This window comes from Microcaecilia unicolor, chromosome 8 (assembly GCF_901765095.1).
Source record: "Microcaecilia unicolor chromosome 8, aMicUni1.1, whole genome shotgun sequence".
Lineage (NCBI taxonomy): Eukaryota > Metazoa > Chordata > Amphibia > Gymnophiona > Siphonopidae > Microcaecilia > Microcaecilia unicolor.
In genome coordinates, this window is record NC_044038.1 from 168,795,820 (window position 1) to 168,816,731 (window position 20,912).

At 46.2% G+C, this 20,912-nt stretch overlaps 1 protein-coding gene across 1 annotated transcript in view; it reads right to left on the bottom strand.

The window, feature by feature from the left end:
* Positions 1-20,912, bottom strand: part of TGFBI (transforming growth factor beta induced) — a 75,416-nt gene that overhangs the window by 33,312 nt on the left and 21,192 nt on the right. The window contains exon 3 of the mRNA XM_030212169.1: positions 1,320-1,384. Coding sequence (XP_030068029.1) covers positions 1,320-1,384 — 65 coding nt within the window. The remainder of the gene's footprint in view (positions 1-1,319; positions 1,385-20,912) is intronic.

The window sequence follows — 20,912 nt, forward strand, 5'->3', positions numbered from 1 at the left end:
TCGTAAAATTCTGGTATATATTTGACCGGTTTAAAGAGAACTGGCTACGTCTGAATACAGACTTAGCTAGTTATCTTTAAACTGGCCAAAAATAAACCGAGATATTCAGTGTCAGTCACCGGAAATGGTCACAGGAACAGATCCTGGCCAGTTAAATAGTGCTTAGCTGTCTAGCCACTAATATTCAGTGTGAGATAGCCAGTTAGCTCTCCTGAAAATCAGAAAAATAAAGTCCAAACCAACCAATCAAATATTGCCCTGTGCATATCTATTAAGGGCCTCTCTACAGGCTCTGTCAATAGAGCTTGTGGTGCAGTTTAACCCATTAGTGCCCAATGTTCCCAAAATAAGCCATATGGGAACAAACTGATTTGTTCCCATATGGGAACACTTGGCACTAATGGGTTAAAAGGCACATTCAAGTAGCCTGAAGGTGAAAGGAAAGAGGGAGATGGGAAACTATGATGGTTATTTTAGAAGATCTATTCTTGTTTTGGACACCAATTAAACATCTGCCCAATCAGGATGTGCTTCACATCATTCTTCATGCTTTTGTTATTACTATTGCAATACACTCTTGAGGGGCACTGGCCAGAGGGAGATCAACTTGTTACAGTTGATTCAAAATATTACAGTTAAGCTGCTTTCCAATGCTACTAAGTTTGACCATGTGACCCCATTGCTATGTGCCGAACAGTGGAATATTAGCTTATGTTTAAAATTTTGTTGTTGATATTTTACATTTGGGTTCCCCTACCTTTTTGCTCTCTCATTTGACACCGTATATTCTTTCTAGGGCATAATGCTCTAGTCAATATCACTTGTTGAATGTGCCTTCAGTCCGGGAGGTGCCCTGGAGTACATTCTAGAAATTGATGTTCAGTGTAACAGGGCCTTCTTTGTGGAATGCTCTTTGCTATCATTCCACATGGAGGATATGCTCCCTAAGTTTAAAGCTACGCTGAAAACCTATTTGCTTCGCTAGGCCTTCAGTCTATGACTTGGTTTTTGGATTTGGAAGATTTTCAATCCTGGGGTCTATGGAACACGGTAACTTTCTCTTCCCCCTCTCTCTCTCTACCCCCCCCCCTTTTCCTCTGTACATTCTCCTATTACTGTAACGGAATGGAGTTCCTATTGATTATTTTTATTGTAACCCACTTTGATGATTCAGCCTTAAGTGAAAATCAAATAAAAGCAACCTTGAAACTTTGACATCTAAAAACTGGCATTTAGATGGTTGTATTGCATGGATGTCCAAATCCCATTTACTATTTAGTTAATTTTGAATGCAAAAGTTATGAATATATCGAGATTACCAGCTGGGCATCCTTTTTCTCCTGGCACTCTTTCATATCCGGGGCAGCATTCATAGGAGATCACACTGCAGAAAAATTAATGCAATTTCAGTTACAGTATAATTAAGCACAACATTAACCTAAGGGGGCCGATGTAGAGTACCTCATGATACAGCCAGCTTGGTACATGGCTCTACCATGAAATTAGTGTTTATCTTTATTTAAAAGCTTAATATACCACTTATCTTTTTTAGATCAAAGTGGTTCTCAATATAAAATCAAACATTAAAAAAAAGTATTAAAAAAGGAACTACAAAAATAAAAAGGACAGACCTATTACAATCACACTAAAGAACCCAATCCTATTTTGATAACATACAAACATGTTTATAATACTATTTCAAAGAAGGTCCCCAGTAAGTCACCATATTTTATTTATTTATTTATTTATTTATTTATTTATTTATTTATTTATTTATTTGTTATTTGCAGGCTCAATGTGGCTTACATAGTACCGTAAAGGTGTTCGCCAATTCCGGTTATGAACAATCTATATCCCATCTATAGTGTATACTACTATGTTACATCAAAGGCTTGTTTAAATAATAAGCTTTTAGCTGGGTCTTGAATTTCTTATAATTCAGATCTACTTTCCTTGAGTAAGCCATTCCAAAGTGAATGTGCAAGCCAAAAAAATTCTCTTTCTACTACTACTACTACTACTACTACTACTATTTAACATTTCTAAAGCGCTACCAGGGTTACGCAGCGCTGTACCATTCAAACATAGAAGGACAGTCCCTGCTCAAGGAGCTTACAATCTAAAAGACAGGTGTACAATCTAGAGACAAGTGTCCAGTCAAAGACAAGTGTAGAGTCCGACTAATAGGGCATGCTATATTTCACGGAAGGTTAGGTGCCGAAAGCAGCATTGAAGAGGTGAGCTTTAAGCAGAGATTTGAAGATGGGTAGGGAGGGAGCTTGGCGTAGGGGTTGAGGAAGATTGTTCCAGGCATAGGGTGAGGCAAGGCAGAATGAGCGGAGCCTGGAGTTGGCAGTGGTGGAGAAGGGAACTGAAAGTTTCCCTCGTGGATTCCCAGTGAGCCCTAGAATGGTGTGGTAAAAGACATTCTGGGCTAGATTTTATGTATGGCACCAAAAACCCTCCCGCTGAAGCAATATTCTATAAGCCGCACCTAAAGATCGGTGCAGTTTATAAAATAAACGCTTAAGCGGACAGGTTGTGCGTAAATTTAGGTGCTGCCATTTGCACTAATGAAAAAGTGGTGCAAATGTCCATGCCTAAATTTATACGTGTAGCACCATTATTCTATAATTACGCACATAGCTCAGAACCACTCCCTCAGTTTGCCTCACAATGCCCATGACCCTCCATTTCCATGCGTAAATTTTAGGCACAGATCCCACACCTAACTTTATGCATATAATCCCCAAATAAATCTAATTAGTGCCAATAATAGCTTGTTAAAATGCAAGCTATTGGCACTAATTGGCTCGCTATTCTATTGAATTGTGTATCTCAATTGGGCCACATCTAAATTTGCGCATGCAATTTTTGGTGACCTTTATAGAATCAGGGGCTCTATGATGTTGCAAGAATCTAAGATGTCTAATGGAAGTACACGGAACTGTCAAATGTCTCAAATAGTGAGGCTGTTGTTCGTGTAATGATCTGTGTGCTATATAAAGAATTAAAAATTTTATTCTGTAAAGAATAGGTAATCAGTGAAACTTTGGGGCCCTTTTACAAAGGCACACTAAAAAGTGGCCTGCGGTAGTGTGGCCGAGTGTACTGGACGCACGTTGGACCATTTCTCCAGCGTGTCTGGGAAATGGGGAGGGGGTTGGGCCAGGAATGGACTTGCGGCAAAATGAAAACCAGCATGCATCTATTTATGGCCTGAACTCTTAATGCCACCCATTGACTTAGCGGTAAGGGCTCATGCGTTATCCACGAAGTAACCATCCAGAGTGCGCCAACTGCCGATTACCGCCGGGAATGCCCCCACAGTAGAAAATTATTTTCTACCACATGTTTTTGGTGTGCAACAAACTTGAAATTACTGCCAAGTGCACATGCTAGCCAGGCAATAATGCAGGTTTGACGCACACTGCACGCGCATAGTCCCATACACGCCTTTGTAAAAGGGCCCTTTATGAATAAAGGGGTAACATGATAAAACTGTCGAGAGTATATGGTTGCTTAGCTGATTAGCAGACTGAATATTTGCACTAACCTGCTAAGTGCTGGCTCCAACCAAGCCCTGCCCTGGACCGCCCCTAACCTAACCAGTTAGGGAATGGCAGGTTAGCAGAAATATTCCGTACCACTACCCAGTTAAGTGTCACTAAATATCAGCAGCCAGCTAGCTCAGCAGGGTTTAACTAACAAAGAGATGCTCCTGTCCATTCAATTAGGCAAACTTTTCTAAGTAAACTCATAGGCTAAGTTACAATTCATATAGGGCTCCTTTTACTAAGTGGCGGTAAGCCCAACGCGGGCTTACCGCTCACTAAATACCACCGGGCTACCGAGACAGGCCTGGCAGTACTTCCCACCCCTACAAATGTGTATTTACTAAGCTGCGGGTAGGGCGGAGACTACTGCCAGGCTAGTGCAACCCTTGGTGGTAAATTTAGATTTGGTGCATACTCATTCCAACGGTATATTCCTATGAGCATCTCGGCATTTACTGCCAGCTGATTTCTTCAGTGAGCTAAAAACGCTACCATGGCTTAATGAAAGACCTCCTTAAGTAGTTAGGTGCTGAATATCGACACTTATTTATTTTATTTGTTTCATTTGTATCCCACATTTCCCCACCTATTTGCAGGCTCAATGTGGCTTACATAGTACCGTGAGGCGATCGCCCTTCCGGTATGACAAATACAGAGTGATATTATGGTATAATAGAGTGCATGTGTGACAGACACATAAGGGAATAGAAAGGAGGAAGCGTTATGTTAAGTCCAGTTCGAGTATTAGTATCGTTATGTTGCAGGATGTAGGTGTTTAAGTCGGGTCGTTAGGGTATGCCTTTTTGAACAAGATAGTCTTTAGTGATTTCCAGAAGTTTGGTAGGTCAGACGTTGTTTTTGCGGCGATTGGTAGTGCGTTCCAAAGTTGCGTGCTTATATAGGAGAAACTGGATGCATAGGTTGATTTGTATTTGAGACCTTTGCAGCTTGGGTGGTGAAGGTTTACTTAACCTCGTAAGTGCCAACTCTGACCCCAGACCACCCACAAAATAGTCAGCTGCAACTGTAGCGGTTACTGTAGCACTAACTGGTTAAATGCCACTGAACATCAGTGGATAACCCTGCACAAGCGATTTAACTGGGTAGGTGCCTCTCTTGTCCAGTTCAACCACTTGGAATAGTGACACATTTTCATTTTCAAGAGTTAAGAGGTTTCTTCAACAAAAATAAATTCATGACTGAGCTCATGCAACAGGTTTTTTTTGGCAAGTAATCTACATGACAATTGCTTTATATATTCGTCTAATGGATTGCAAGACTCACTCAAAGCAGTTCATAACTTATAAGATGAAATCACAACTATAATTAGAACATGCGGTGTTTAGTTTTTCAAGCAACTGCGCTGTCACAAGCTGAAAAAAATGATCTTAGCACTGGCCAGCTGATGCTCTGTTTTATTTAACTCAGACATCTTTACAACCCTTCCAATATCAACTGCAGCTCATCAGGGGCTCCCAGAGAGGAAGGAGCTCTGAATGAACAGTTCCAAGTAAGGTATTAAACAAGGGCCTTAAATATCTCAAAGGGATCAATATATTTGGATTTTAGATTTAATTTCTCTCCTTTTTCAAATCCTAGCACAAGGCGAGTTGCAATCAGAAACACAAATTTTTGTATCCAGTGTAGGACGGGCAATAATAACTTCAGTGATATAAAATTTCTTACCCATGGAGATGTCTAGATACTTGCACATGGAGTTTTGGTTACATGCACAATTTTTTCAAACAATGTGTATGTATATATTTTTTTTCTTACATTTGTACCCCGCACTTTCCCACTCATGGCAGGCTCAATGCGGCTTATATATTATATACAGGTACTTATTTGTACCTGGGGCGATGGAGGGTTAAGTGACTTGCCCAGAGTCACAAGGAGCTGCCTGTGCCTGCAGTGGGAATTGAACCCAGTTCCCCAAGTCCACCACTTTAACCACTAGGACACTCCTCCACTATTTATTTATGCTATTTATTTATTTATTTGTTTGTTTGTTTGTTTATTTTGCGGGGATTTATTAACCACCTTTATAAAGAGATTTACCCGTGGTGGTGTACAGCAGGTACAAAACTCACAATTTAATAACATGACCAAATATAAATACCGCCAATGAGGTCAATTTGGAAATGGTAAATTGAATCCTAGTTAATAGGACTAACATAACACAGTATCAGTATTAGTGGAGTAGTAACCTAATCGTTAGTGCAGTGGGCTGATACCCTGGGGAACTGGGTTTAATTCCCACTGCAGTGACCCTGGGCAGATCACTTAACCTCTCATTGCCCCAGGTACAAAAAAAAACCAAACAACACAACTTAAGGGCCCTTTTATTAAGGCGTGCTGAAAAATGGCCTGTGCTGGTGTAGGCGCATCTTTTGAACGCGCACAGGTCCATTTTTCAGCACGCCTGCAAAAACGGCCTTTTTTTATTGTGGCCAAAAATGGACGTGCGGCAAAATTAAAACCAGCGCGTATCCATTTTTGGCATGAGACTTTACCGCCACCCATTGACTTAGCAGTAAGGTCTCACACGTTAACCGGGCAGTAATTGTCAGCCTGCGTACTCTGCCGATTACCGCTGGGTAAGCGCCACACAGTATAATATTTCTATTTCATGTTTTGGATGTGTGTCAAAAATGGAATTACCACCCATGGCACGCGGTAGCTGGGCGGTAGTTCCAATATGACATGTGTCGTACGCGCGTAGGTGCCTATGCGCCTTAATAAAAAGGCCCCTTAGATTGTAAGCCCACTAGGGTCACAAAAATGACATATGTAAACTGCGTTGGTTGTACCACAGAAAGGTGATATACCTAATCCATAATGCTTTAATAGCACAATAATATAACAGTAACATTATAAATGTCAGCAGATTAAGAATGCTATCAACATTCCTATAACATAGATATGATACTCACAGTGTCAGCAGAATGCAAATGAATTACCTTAATATGCACGCATTAGAACAAATAACAGAGACCCAATGCTAACACTGTTTGTACAATACAATGAAACATGTTAACAGGCAGCCGAGGAGGCAAGTGCAGCTGAGATATATAGATGGGACAAGATGGGTAGTACAAAGTCATGAGGACAAAGAGATGGGTGGCTAAATGAAGACAAATTATTTAACTACAAGACTATGGAGAAATGTTGCAGACACTGCGGCTGTGGCCATGGGGAGAAGTGAATCAGCATTGCTCCTGCTCCAATGGACCCTGGTAAACCACCAAAGAAATAGGCTGGGGTTGGATGGGGGTAGGAGGAGCTTAGATTGTGGGGGGGGGGAGGGGAGCCAGAAAATTTTCATTTTGTTTAATCTCCAGTGAAGACACAAGGGAAGGACCCCCCCGCCCCCCAAAAAAAAAAAAGAACCAAACAAACATTCCCCTAAATGACATTGGAAATAACACAAAACATTTTCTGACTGCCCATCCCTATTACTTTCTTTCCCCAATCTAAATATTCTCCCCTGGGAAAATGTCCTCTAAATTCAATCAAAAAGAAGTGTTTTTTTTTTTTTTTTCTTCACAATGACAAAACTTTAACTGCATTAAGGGAAGGTGAGTTTCAGAGGGCCAAGTTTTGCAAAGAAATCACTATCTGCTCACCATAGGCGTAGTTTGACTGTTTCATTTGGGGGGGGGCAAAGAATGGGCGGAGCATATTAGCATATCATTTGCATATATACATATGCAAATGAATATGCTAATATGGAGGAAGGAAATGAAATTTACAGGCAAAATATCACAGATGCACATTTCAAAAAGCTGACACATTTCAATTAATAAATTATGAATAAAATAAACTTTTATTTACCTTTGTTGTCTGATCATTTAGTTTTTCTATTCACTTTGATCCCAGTGTCTTCTGTTTTATGCAGTGTCTTCTTTCCATTAGGCTTCCCTCTGCTCCCCACCCTCCCAGTCCCATCCATCTCTTGCTCCTTCCCTCTGCTCCCCACCCCTCCCAGTCCCAACCATCTCTTGCTCCTTCCGGCTGCTCCCCACCCCTCCCAGTCCCATCCATCTTCTGTTCCTTCCCTCTGCTCACCATCCCTCCGTCCCATCCATCTCTTGCTCCTTCCCTCTGCTGTGCCTGACCTCTCCAAATCCCATCCATCTCCTGGTCCATCCCTCTGCTCCCCACCCCTCGCAGTCCCATCCATCTTCTGTTCCTTCCCTCTGCTCACCATCCCTCCGTCCCATCCATCTCTTGCTCCTTCCCTCTGCTGTGCCTGACCTCTCCAAATCCCATCCATCTCCTGGTCCATCCCTCTGCTCCCCACCCCTCGCAGTCCCATCCATCTCTTACTCCTTCCCTCTGCTCCCCACCCACCCCCCCACCCCTCCCAGTCCCATCCATCTCTTGCTCCTTCCCTCTGCTTCCCACCCCTCCCAGTCCCATCCATCTCCTGCTCCTTCCCTCTGCTCCCCACCCACCCACCCACCCCTCCCAGTCCCATCCATCTCTTGCTCCTTCCCTCTGCTTCCCACCCCTCCCAGTCCCATCCATCTCCTGCTCCTTCCCTCTGACCTCCTTTCCCAGTCCAGTCCAATCCAATTCCTGGTCCTTCCCTCTGCTCCCCACCCACCCCTCCCAGTCCCATTCATCTCTTGCTCCTTCCCTCTGCTTCCCACCCCTCCCAGTCCCATCCAATTCCTGGTCCTTCCCTCTGCTCCCCACCCACCCCTCCCAGTCCCATCCATCTCTTACTCCTTCCCTCTGCTCCCCACCCACCCACCCACCCCTCCCAGTCCCATCCATCTCTTGCTCCTTCCCTCTGCTTCCCACCCCTCCCAGTCCCATCCATCTCCTGCTCCTTCCCTCTGACCTCCTTTCCCAGTCCAGTCCAATCCAATTCCTGGTCCTTCCCTCTGCTCCCCACCCACCCCTCCCAGTCCCATCCATCTCCTGCTCCTTCCCACCCTCCCAGTCCCATCCATCTCCTGCTCCTTCCCTCTGCTTCCCACCCTCCCAGTCCCATCCATCTCTTGCTCCTTCCCTCTGCTTCCCACCCCTCCCAGTCCCATCCATCTCCTGCTCCTTCCCTCTGACCTCCTTTCCCAGTCCAGTCCAGTCCAATCCAATTCCTGGTCCTTCCCTCTGCTCCCCACCCACCCCTCCCAGTCCCATCCATCTCTTGCTCCTTCCCTCTGACCTCCTTTCCCAGTCCAGTCCAATCCAATTCCTGGTCCTTCCCTCTGCTCCCCACCCACCCCTCCCAGTCCCATCCATCTCCTGCTCCTTCCCACTGCTTCCCACCCTCCCAGTCCCATCCATCTGCTGCTCCTTCCCTCTGCTTCCCACCCTCCCAGTCCCATCCATCTCCTGCTCCTTCCCTCTGCTCACCACCCCTCCCAGTCCCATCCATCTCCTGCTCCTTCCCTCTGCTTCCCACCCTCCCAGTCCCATCCATCTCCTGCTCCTTCCCTCTGCTCACCACCCCTCCCAGTCCCATCCATCTCTTGCTCCTTCCCACCCCTCCCAGTCCCATCCATCTCCTGCTCCTTCCCTCTGACCTCCTTTCCCAGTCCAGTCCAATCCAATTCCTGGTCCTTCCCTCTGCTCCCCACCCACCCCTCCCAGTCCCATCCATCTCTTACTCCTTCCCTCTGCTCTCCACCCTCCCAGTCCCATTCATCTTCCCTCTGCTGCCCCCCGTGAGGTCCAGGATCGTGACTCCGTTACCCCCTCTCTTCCTCCCTCCCTCCGGTGCAGGCAGCAGTCTTCTTCAGCCTTTCTGTGTTCCTGGCAGCGGTAGTGACGTACACGCTGCCTTCGGTCTGCCCCGGAAGCCTTCTCTTCAAGTTCCTGTTCCCACCTATGCGGGAACAGGAACTTGAAGAGAAGGCTTCGGGGCAGAGCTGAAGGCAGCGTGTACGTCGCTACCGCTGCCAGGAACAAGAAAGGCTTAGAGAAGATTGGTGCTGCCTGCGCCGGAGGGTAGGAAGAGAGGGGGTAGATAGACACGCTCGTCTCCGTCTGCTTCGCTGCTTCCCTGCCCTCTCTGTCTGCGTCCCGCCTTCCTCTGATGTCATTTCCTTTCGGGCGGGACGCAGACAGAGAGGGCAGGGAAGCAGCGAAGCGGACGGAGACGAGCGCGTGCCTGCTTGGTTTTTTTTTTTTTTCATTCTAGCGCCGGTCCACGTCATCGTCGTTTGGGGGGGCATTGCCCCCCCTCGCCCCCTTGTCTGATCATTTAGTTTTTCTATTCACTTTGATCCCAGTGTCTTCTGTTTTATGCAGTGTCTTCTTTCCATTAGGCTTCCCTCTGCTCCCCACCCTCCCAGTCCCATCCATCTCTTGCTCCTTCCCTCTGCTCCCCACCCCTCCCAGTCCCAACCATCTCTTGCTCCTTCCGGCTGCTCCCCACCCCTCCCAGTCCCATCCATCTTCTGTTCCTTCCCTCTGCTCACCATCCCTCCGTCCCATCCATCTCTTGCTCCTTCCCTCTGCTGTGCCTGACCTCTCCAAATCCCATCCATCTCCTGGTCCATCCCTCTGCTCCCCACCCCTCGCAGTCCCATCCATCTTCTGTTCCTTCCCTCTGCTCACCATCCCTCCGTCCCATCCATCTCTTGCTCCTTCCCTCTGCTGTGCCTGACCTCTCCAAATCCCATCCATCTCCTGGTCCATCCCTCTGCTCCCCACCCCTCGCAGTCCCATCCATCTCTTACTCCTTCCCTCTGCTCCCCACCCACCCACCCACCCCTCCCAGTCCCATCCATCTCTTGCTCCTTCCCTCTGCTTCCCACCCCTCCCAGTCCCATCCATCTCCTGCTCCTTCCCTCTGCTCCCCTCCCCCCCCCCCACCCCTCCCAGTCCCATCCATCTCTTGCTCCTTCCCTCTGCTTCCCACCCCTCCCAGTCCCATCCATCTCCTGCTCCTTCCCTCTGACCTCCTTTCCCAGTCCAGTCCAATCCAATTCCTGGTCCTTCCCTCTGCTCCCCACCCACCCCTCCCAGTCCCATTCATCTCTTGCTCCTTCCCTCTGCTTCCCACCCCTCCCAGTCCCATCCAATTCCTGGTCCTTCCCTCTGCTCCCCCCCCACCCCTCCCAGTCCCATCCATCTCTTACTCCTTCCCTCTGCTCCCCACCCACCCACCCACCCCTCCCAGTCCCATCCATCTCTTGCTCCTTCCCTCTGCTTCCCACCCCTCCCAGTCCCATCCATCTCCTGCTCCTTCCCTCTGACCTCCTTTCCCAGTCCAGTCCAATCCAATTCCTGGTCCTTCCCTCTGCTCCCCACCCACCCCTCCCAGTCCCATCCATCTCCTGCTCCTTCCCACCCTCCCCGTCCCATCCATCTCCTGCTCCTTCCCTCTGCTTCCCACCCTCCCAGTCCCATCCATCTCTTGCTCCTTCCCTCTGCTTCCCACCCCTCCCAGTCCCATCCATCTCCTGCTCCTTCCCTCTGACCTCCTTTCCCAGTCCAGTCCAGTCCAATCCAATTCCTGGTCCTTCCCTCTGCTCCCCACCCACCCCTCCCAGTCCCATCCATCTCTTGCTCCTTCCCTCTGACCTCCTTTCCCAGTCCAGTCCAATCCAATTCCTGGTCCTTCCCTCTGCTCCCCACCCACCCCTCCCAGTCCCATCCATCTCCTGCTCCTTCCCACTGCTTCCCACCCTCCCAGTCCCATCCATCTGCTGCTCCTTCCCTCTGCTTCCCACCCTCCCAGTCCCATCCATCTCCTGCTCCTTCCCTCTGCTCACCACCCCTCCCAGTCCCATCCATCTCCTGCTCCTTCCCTCTGCTTCCCACCCTCCCCGTCCCATCCATCTCCTGCTCCTTCCCTCCGCTCCCCCCCCCTCCCAGTCCCATCCATCTCTTGCTCCTTCCCACCCCTCCCAGTCCCATCCATCTCCTGCTCCTTCCCTCTGACCTCCTTTCCCAGTCCAGTCCAATCCAATTCCTGGTCCTTCCCTCTGCTCCCCACCCACCCCTCCCAGTCCCATCCATCTCTTACTCCTTCCCTCTGCTCTCCACCCTCCCAGTCCCATTCATCTTCCCTCTGCTGCCCCCCGTGAGGTCCAGGATCGTGACTCCGTTTACCCCCTCTCTTCCTCCCTCCCTCCGGTGCAGGCAGCAGTCTTCTTCAGCCTTTCTGTGTTCCTGGCAGCGGTAGCGACGTACACGCTGCCTTCGGTCTGCCCCGGAAGCCTTCTCTTCAAGTTCCTGTTCCCACCTATGTGGGAACAGGAACTTGAAGAGAAGGCTTCGGGGCAGAGCTGAAGGCAGCGTGTACGTCGCTACCGCTGCCAGGAACAAGAAAGGCTTAGAGAAGATTGGTGCTGCCTGCGCCGGAGGGTAGGAAGAGAGGGGGTAGATAGACACGCTCGTCTCCGTCTGCTTCGCTGCTTCCCTGCCCTCTCTGTCTGCGTCCCGCCTTCCTCTGATGTCATTTCCTTTCGGGCGGGACGCAGACAGAGAGGGCAGGGAAGCAGCGAAGCGGACGGAGACGAGCGCGTGCCTGCTTGGTTTTTTTTTTTTTTTCATTCTAGCGCCAGTCCACGTCATCGTCGTTTGGGGGGGCATTGCCCCCCCTCGCCCCCCCCAGTCTACGCCTATGCTGCTCACATACATTTAATTTATACAATATTATAAAATACAAATACAAATCGGCATATGCCTCCAGCTTCTCCTTCATAGGTACCCAACTCTGGAACGCTCTACCAAAAAACCTGAAACTCTTGAACAACTACCTAAACTTACGGAAAAACCTAAAAATACACCTTTTCAGGAAGTTCATCCCCTCTGCCTCTTCATAACCTTTCAATCACAAAAATATCGTAAAAAAGCCTAAAAAAACAGAAAATAACAATGCAAACCACTAATAATATTATTCCTCCCACACGATAGTTAAATGCATTCTACGCCACTACTGATCATTTGTATTAAGTGATACTCATCAACTAACCAAAATTCTGTAACCATCTCTATTGTAATAGGTAAGCCACATTGAACCTACCAAAGGGTGGGAAACTGTGGGATAAAAATGCAATAAATAAATATCTAGATGTCACACTTTTCTGGCCCAAGCTAGAGAGAGGTGGGTAGCACTTAATACACAGAAAAAGAATGTATAACCAACAGCAAGGAGAGTGGGGCTTTCTTCTATGTCTTGGAAGTAATGAATAGTCGAGCTTAGCAGCTGGTGTGAATGAGTAAATGAGACAGGCCAAATGGTCTTTCTCTGCTGTCATGTTCTACATTTCTATGTATCATTATTCTATGTCCCAAATTATAAAAACATCATACTTAGCTGAAATGAAATTAGAAATATTCCGTACATAGTTGAAAAGTGATCCCAAGGGAGAAGACTTTTTCAATACTCATATAATTGCCATTTTATGAAATAGATATATTCTATTAAAAGCATAAAATGAAATGATATTCAGCAGCATTTATTGGGGTAGAAGTACTGCTGAAAACCTCAACTGACCACTCTAACAGGGAAAGAGATAAGGCAAAGCTGAGAGTAGCTCGGTTAGCGGTGATACTCAGTCTGCTAACAAAGAAAGGAGTGGAGGAGTGACCTAGTGGTTAGAGTGGTGGACTTTGGTCCTGGGGAACTGGGTTTGATTCCCACTGTAGGTACAGGCAGCTCCTTGTGACTCTGGGCAAGTCACTTAACCCTCCATTGCCCCAAGTACAAACAAGTACCTAAGCCACATTGAGCCTGCCATGAGTGGGAAAGCACGGGGTACAAATAATAATAAAAAAAAAGATCCCTGTTTACTAAGGTGCACTAATGTTTTTAGCTTATGCTAACTGTGTAGATGCCCATGGGAATATTGTGGGCATCTACACGGTTAGCGCAAGCTCATGCTTAGTGCGAGCTAAAAATGCTAACGCGCCTCTAGCTCGGCCTAGTAAACAGGGCCCCAAGTAACTATCCAGATAAGTTAGGACAGCAAAAAGACTGCCCTAACTATGGAATATGTGCTAATAAATGGGCTTAACGTGAGCTAACATGGGACTTCCACTAAGCCCGTTTTTAGTGCACCCAGAAAATACGGCAATTTCCAATATTTCTTTTTCAGGTCATGCATAACCTGAAAAAAATTGATGGGGAAGTATTTACCACCATCTGTTTATGCTGCTGCATTATGGATGTGCTAACCAGTTAGCACATGGTATTTGGAACGCGCTAGCTGGATAGCACGACCATGCCCATTCGCCACCCCAACATGCTGCCTCCAGAAAATAAATACAAAAAAAAAAGTATTGCATGCATAGTACACACAAAGAGTTACTTACTGCAAAATGCCTTAATGTGCATTGCAGTAAGCATTTTCACATGTGCTAAGAATGCGTTAGGGCTTAACACCCTTTAGTACACATACCCCTATATCCAGGTACTGGTCTGAATATCACTGGTATCTGGATTCATACCCACAGCCAGAGGAGGCTGACCATTAGGCCACCTGAGGTGGGGCCTCAAGCAGCACACTTCCGGGATTAGGTGAAACCAGAGTTACACCTAATCACACTGACCACCCTTCAACATCTTCTGTCCTTCTGTGACTGTTCTCTTGTGCTTGACTGCTTAAATATTTTAAATTTAAATGCTTTACTTTTTGTCTATTAGATTGTAAGCTCTTTGAGCAGGGACTGTCTTTCTTCTGTGTTTGTACAGCGCTGCGTACACTTTGTAGCGCTCTAGAAATGTTAAATAGTAGTAGTAGTAGTAGGATTGGAATCTCCCCCTTCCTTCCTCCACCCCCGTTCCGAGTTTACCTTCTTTCTTCATGTTCCAAAAGTTAGCAGGTGTGATTCCCATACGCTGCCCTGCCAGCACCCACCTCTTCTCTTTACTGAGGCCCGCTTGCCTCTCTGATGTAACTTCCTGTTTCCTCAGAGTCGGCCACAGTAGAAAAGAGGCTGGCGCCGGCAGCAGGCAGTGTATGGAAATCGCTGCCACTGCTGGCTTTTGGAACATGAAGAAAGAAAGTAAACTCAGGGAACGGAGTGGAGGAAGGAAGGGGGAAGATGCCAAAACTTGACCTGGGGGGAGGCGGCATCTCGGCCCTGCCTCAGGTAGCATCTTGCCTTGGGCTGCCCCTGCCCACAGCCACTTTAAATCTGGATATTCAGAGCCGGTATCCAGGTGCAGCCTAGTGCTGAATATCTGGGCAAAACTCACAAGCTGGATTCAAGAGTGCTCAAAATTCCGCACAAAACAAAATTGGTGTTGACCGGTATTTTATAACGTGCGTTCCAAATCAGCACCCTTTATAGAATAGGGCATAGTGCGGGGATCTGTGTTCAACTTTGGGCGCTAGGAGTTACCCCAACTGAAACCAGGAGTACATACAGATCCACGCTATTCTATAACACCACACGTATTTTAAGGGAACACCCCTCCCATGGCCTGAAAACACTTAGGCGCTGTTCTATAAATTGGCATGTAAGTGTATATTCATGCACATCTGCTGTTTCTGCCTCATTTTGGTGCTTTATATCCTTTGGAACACTTTTCCGCAACAAAATTTCTGCACAAAAGTAGGGCCTAACATTCAGCACCATATATAGAATTTCCTTGACAGTGTATGGATTTTTTTTTTAAATACCAATCACCATAAGCTAAATATCAGGAGGAAATATTTTAGAGGAAAAATAAATATAGTATCATGAATGATACTCCATGAGAGGGAAGTAGATTGTTCAATATCTGAGGAAAGGAGGTATATTTAGAGGTGATTCAAATCCATAAATATTTATAAGAACTTCAAACACAGTTGTGTGAGTCATGAATGACTAGGCAACATCTGAAATACTAAAACAAATCGCATTACTAGCTGGAGGTGTCATGGATTAAACCTACAGATCCCTTATGTCAGGGGTCCTCAAATCCAGTCCTCCAGGACCACAACCCAGCCTGTTTTTCAGAGTTTTCAAAATGAATCGGTTGTGATCTATTTGCATGCAAGACTGTTTTTCTCGAACTTCAACTGCTTATTGCAAGAATGAGTTTAAACAATTCACCTAAAGCCAGATGCTTCAAACTCTGGCGCTGTACAAGGTTTACTGCCACAACAGCACCGAGGAATTATTTCTTCCTGCTCGATGTAATGCACGCTATTAGCTTCAAGAATGATGAAGTAAAGCAGGAGGATGATGCCTGGTGCATGCGTTGAAGAAATGAGTGCCAAGCGCAGCTCTTCAGCACATGCCCAGAATGCCGGAGGAGGGGGGAAGGAGGAGGAAGAAGTGCCAACAGTGTTCACAGGAGTTCAGAGGTGGGCACAGTACTACCAATGCCAATGGTCCCAACAAACTGCACTTCTCTTGAGATTTCACAGAGCCAAGGGAGTCTAACATGGCACAATTTTTTATTATGTTGCCACTTTACAGATCAGACTCGCACAGCTGCTCCGTCCCTGCTTCGATACAACCACAACCAAAAGTTCCCTGTTAGGGAACATGTTCCACCAGTCTAGTCCGCTTTCCCTCCTGCCCTAACGCCAACTTCAAGCTGGCATAGGGTTTAAGGCAGTAGGGCACTTTTGTACAGAGCACTGTTATTCTGAGCACGGGGCAGCTTTGGGAAAAGAGCACATCAGCATACATGCAGCATGTTACTTGTGTTGTTAGGTTGCATGCTCATTCGTTCCCACATTCTGTGGCTTTGAACATTAAGCGCAGGAAAATGTGGGTGCTAGTCTGGCGGATGCAACTTTCTTTAAATTAGTTACCTTACTTTCTAACTCTTCTTACTCTCTTACCTATCTATATGTTCCATCTTTGCTTTACCCTTCACTACCAATTAAAACGTTCTATTACGTATTGTGTTGACATTGTAAGTAGTGTACTAGTATGCCATATTTTGTATTGTTATCGAATATTTTTACTGCTGTAATTGTCTATTGCTCATGTTTGATTTATTCTTATTGTACACCACCGTGAATGAATTCCTTCAAAAAGGCGGTAAATCAATCCTAATAAATAAATAATGACCTCTAGCACTCGCGTTTACCTCTGAGCATCAGGCCTAAATGCATACAGAAGCTGAAACAGGACAAGAACTTTGAACTGGATACAGAACATTTGCTGACAAGCTGACAATATTGCAGAGAGGTAGATCTGGAGTGTCTTGAAAGAATGGGTTTATTACAGATGTAGAAAATAAAACTGGGAAATTAGGTTAGTGTATCTGGGTTTAAAAAAGGTTTGGACAAATTCCTGGAGGAAACGTCCATAATCTTCTATTGTAGTATGGAATGTTACTACTCTGAGATTCTGCATGGAATCTTGTCACTCTTTAGGATTCCAGAATCTTGCTATTCTTTGGGGTTCTACATGGAATGTTGCCACTCTTTGAGATTCCGCATGGAATCTTGTCACTCTTTAGGATTCCAGAATCTTGCTATTCTTTGGGGTTCTACATGGAATGTTGCTACTCTGAGATTCTGCATGGAATCTTGTCACTCTTTAGGAGTCCAGAATCTTGCTATTCTTTGGGGTTCTACATAGAATGTTGCTACTCTTTGAGATTCTGCATAGAATCTTGTCACTCTTTAAGATTCCAGAATCTTGCTATTCTTTGGGGTTCTACATGGAATGTTGCCACAATTTGGGTTTCTGCCATAGCTTGGCCACTGTTTGGAAATCAGGATGCTGGGCTAGATGGACCATTTGTCTGACCAAGTACATGGCTACTCTTATGTTCTTATGTAAATTAGGCATAAAGGGTATTGGTAAAAAGAGAGTCTGTTTTCCAAGGGAGGAGAAAAAGACAGAGCAGTGCCGCATGCTCTGAGCCAAAATGGAGAGTTCTACTTTGCAGGGGAGGTATGAGCAAGAAGACCCACAAGGCTGGCGGGCAAGGAAAAGGGCTAATAGGATGTGATTGAGTGCCTGAGATAAGGGCAAACTATCTAGCTTATTTTTGAAAGGGAAGGACGCCTGAGGTTGTTCAAATCGGCATAATCAAAAGCCAATTTTTTGCGTCCTCAACTGCTTTCCGTCACAGGGAAGACCAAAGTTCACGGGGGCATGTTGGCAGTGTACCGAAGGCGGGACGGGGGCGTGGTTAAGAGATGGGCATCCTCGGACAATAGTGGAAAAAAGAAGGGCGTCCCTCATGAGCATTTGGTTGACTTTACTTGGTCCCTTTTGTTTCATGACCAAGCCTCGAAAAGGTGCCCAAACTGACCAGATGACCACCGGAGGGAATCGAGGATGACCTCCCCTTATTTCCCCAGTGGTCACCAACCCCCTCCCACCCTAAAAAAATTTTTTTTAAAATATTTTCCCAGCCTCTATGCCAGCCTCAAATGTCATACCCAGCTCCATCACAGCAGTATGCAGGTCCCTGGAGCAGTTTTGAGTGGGTGCAGAGCACTTCAGGCAGGCGGATCCAGGCCCATCCCCCCCCCCCACCTGTTACACTTGTGGTGGTAAATGTGAGCCCTCCAAAACCCACCTGAAACCCATTGTACCTACATCTAGGTGCCCCCCTTCATCCCTAAGGGCTATGGTAGTGTTGTACAATTGTGGGTAGTGGGTTTGGGGGGGGGGGTTGTGGGGCTCAGCACTCAAGGTAAGGGAGCTATGCACCTGGGAGCAATTTCTGAAGTCCACTGCAGTGCCCCCTATGGTGCCTGGTTGGTGTCCTGGCATATGAGGAGCACCAGTGCACTACGAATGCTGGCTCCTCCCACGACCAAAGGGCTTGGATTTGGTCGTTTTTGAGATGGGTGTCCTCGGTTTCCATTATGGCCGAAAACCGGGGATGACCATCTCTAAGGTCGACCATCTCAACATTTAGGTCGACCATCTCTAAGGTCGACCTAAATGTTGAGATTTGGGCGTCCTCGATCGTATTATCGAAACAAAAGATGGATGTCCATCTTGTTTCGATAATACAGGTTTCCCCGCCCCTTCGCCGGAATGTCCTTAGAGATGGACGCCCTTAGAGATGGTTGTCCCCGTTTGATTATGCCCCTCAATATGTCATTAAGGGCACTGAAGCAAGCATTTGCCAAGACTCCTGTGATCGGAGGGAGAGGGTCTGAATTATCAGAGCGCAAAGTGACAGCTAGCTTAAGGAACATGCTGGAACTGCAATTGTTAAAACAAACAAATTGTAAGTTTTATGTTAAACTGTACCTGTTGTACACCGCCTTGGATGAATCTCTTCATAAAGGCAGTTAATAAATAAATACATAAATGTGAATATGCTTATGGAATTATGAGGGCCGAACAGTCCATGTGGTGGTTACTACAGAAGTCACTATAAAAATGATTGATTTAAGAGGCCCACACGTCCCTCTCTCATATGCTCAATGGGACACAAGAGATCCCTTGCTCAGGTCACATGTGCAGAGAGAATGAGAGCCAAGACCTGGAATCCCTTCTCCAGACCCCAGGAAAATAAAGCAAGTTTAAGTATAGCTCAAATTTACAAAATAATAATCTCTGTGATTTTTTCCTGGTTTTTCACTTGTATAGTTACTGTATTTATAAGTAATACAAAACTGATCACAGATTATAAAATGTTCAGGGTTACCTAAAAGTCCTATTCATAGAGGACAGAGTTGAATATCCTAATGGTTAGTACAGGAGTCTGAGAACCAAGGGACGATGTCAGAAGGGACAACTTGAGCCAATCCTAGTTTTAACCCATTGCATTGATGTAGTACAGCCAATTTCAAGGAAAAGCAGCCCTTCAAGTCCATAGATGCAATTGGGTTCAAGCCAGGCCCAGCTCTGCTTTTCTTTCATGTGAGGAAGTGAGTAATATAGCGCCATTAGGAACACTCCCTCACTGAGGTTGCAGCATAGCCACCTTACGGCAGGTGACACTAACCTGACATGTCAGAGGTTGAGTCAGAGGAATGGGGCTCAGGCCCGGTGGTTAAATGCCCTGGAGCAGAGTGGATCAGAGAGCCCTGAGGCAAGAGGTTTCCAGGAGAGAGATTCCAAGTGCAGAGATCTCCTGGAGGGAGGCTCCAAGTAAAAGAATCCTCCCTAAAATGTTGGCTGGGCTGCAGTACCTGTGGGGTAGTCCCAGGGAAGTAAGGAGTGGCCTAGCTCTGAGGTCTGCACCCTATAGAAGCTCAGGGATTGTATGGGAAGGAACAGAAGACTGCAAATGGTAAGAGTGTCTTTATGAATCTGTGACAACGCAGGTCCTGAGTGTCCTAGTTGCAGCCAAGCCTGGACTTAAGTTTGAGTAATTGGAATTGTGCTGAAGAAGGTAGAACTGCTAGAGACAGAATGAAGTAATTGTTACTGTGGTTGTTGCCTAGGGTTGAACAGAGGGGAATAGACTGTATTGCTTGATTGCTTGCTCAGCAATGAAGCTTTTCCTTTGACTTTACCCTTCAATCTGCCTGTGTGAGGTCCTGTAGCCAACTGTAAGTCACGTTAGCACACCTTGTAACACAGAATACTTGTGTAAGCTTCCATTGTTGCATCCCTCAGCTGAAGTCGACAAACCCCTCCCCCTTCTCACTTCCCCTTCCTTCCTGTAGTGGGTTCCCATGACAACCCCAGGAAATGCCATGGATAGCTGACTCCCAAGCATCTCTCCTGAAGAGATGGTCTGTGGAATTCTAAGGGACAGAACAGACTCATTGAGTAGCGGTATCCTGTTGCCCTAAAATTAAAACAAAGCATGAACTACCTGGGAACTTGGACAAGCAAGAAATCAGTCTCAAAAGCCTTCCTCTGTCACTGTCATAAGCAAATGCTCCTGTGTATTAGCGCGCAAAACAGAAACGGACAGTTATCTCTACCTTTATTGAGAAACTGCTAATTAATTTTTACAGCTTTTCCTTTTAGTTAGAACTCAAACCATACAGATGTAAAGCTATTGCCCACTGCTTTCTTTTGTTTCAAAGAGAAATGTGTTTCCCTCTGCAGCTGAAGAATGAGCTTATTATGAGTTTTAACCTTCAATACTTACTGGGAGCTGCTGTGTGCAACAGATTAGAGCAGAAACAAGGTAGATATTTATCTATGTTTTAATGCTGCTTAGTCACACTTTAAATGCCTCAGGTTAACAAAGCACAGCTTTTGGGGTAATTGGAAGCAAGGGAGAATAATGAATAGCTGTGTTGCTGTGACTGAGGTAAATAAATTCCCTGTCAAGGCTTCCTAACAAAACCTACAAAACAAACCCAGACTGATGCAGTCTAGACATCACATATTACACATGAGAAACTGCATGAATAAAGCAGCTCAGCACCCTGCAGTCACCCTTTCTGTGGCTATCTCCAATATTGCAGAGAGGTAGATCTGGAGTGTCTTGAAAGAATGGGTTTATTACAGATGTAGAAAATAAAACTGGGAAATTAGGTTAGTGTATCTGGGTTTAAAAAAGGT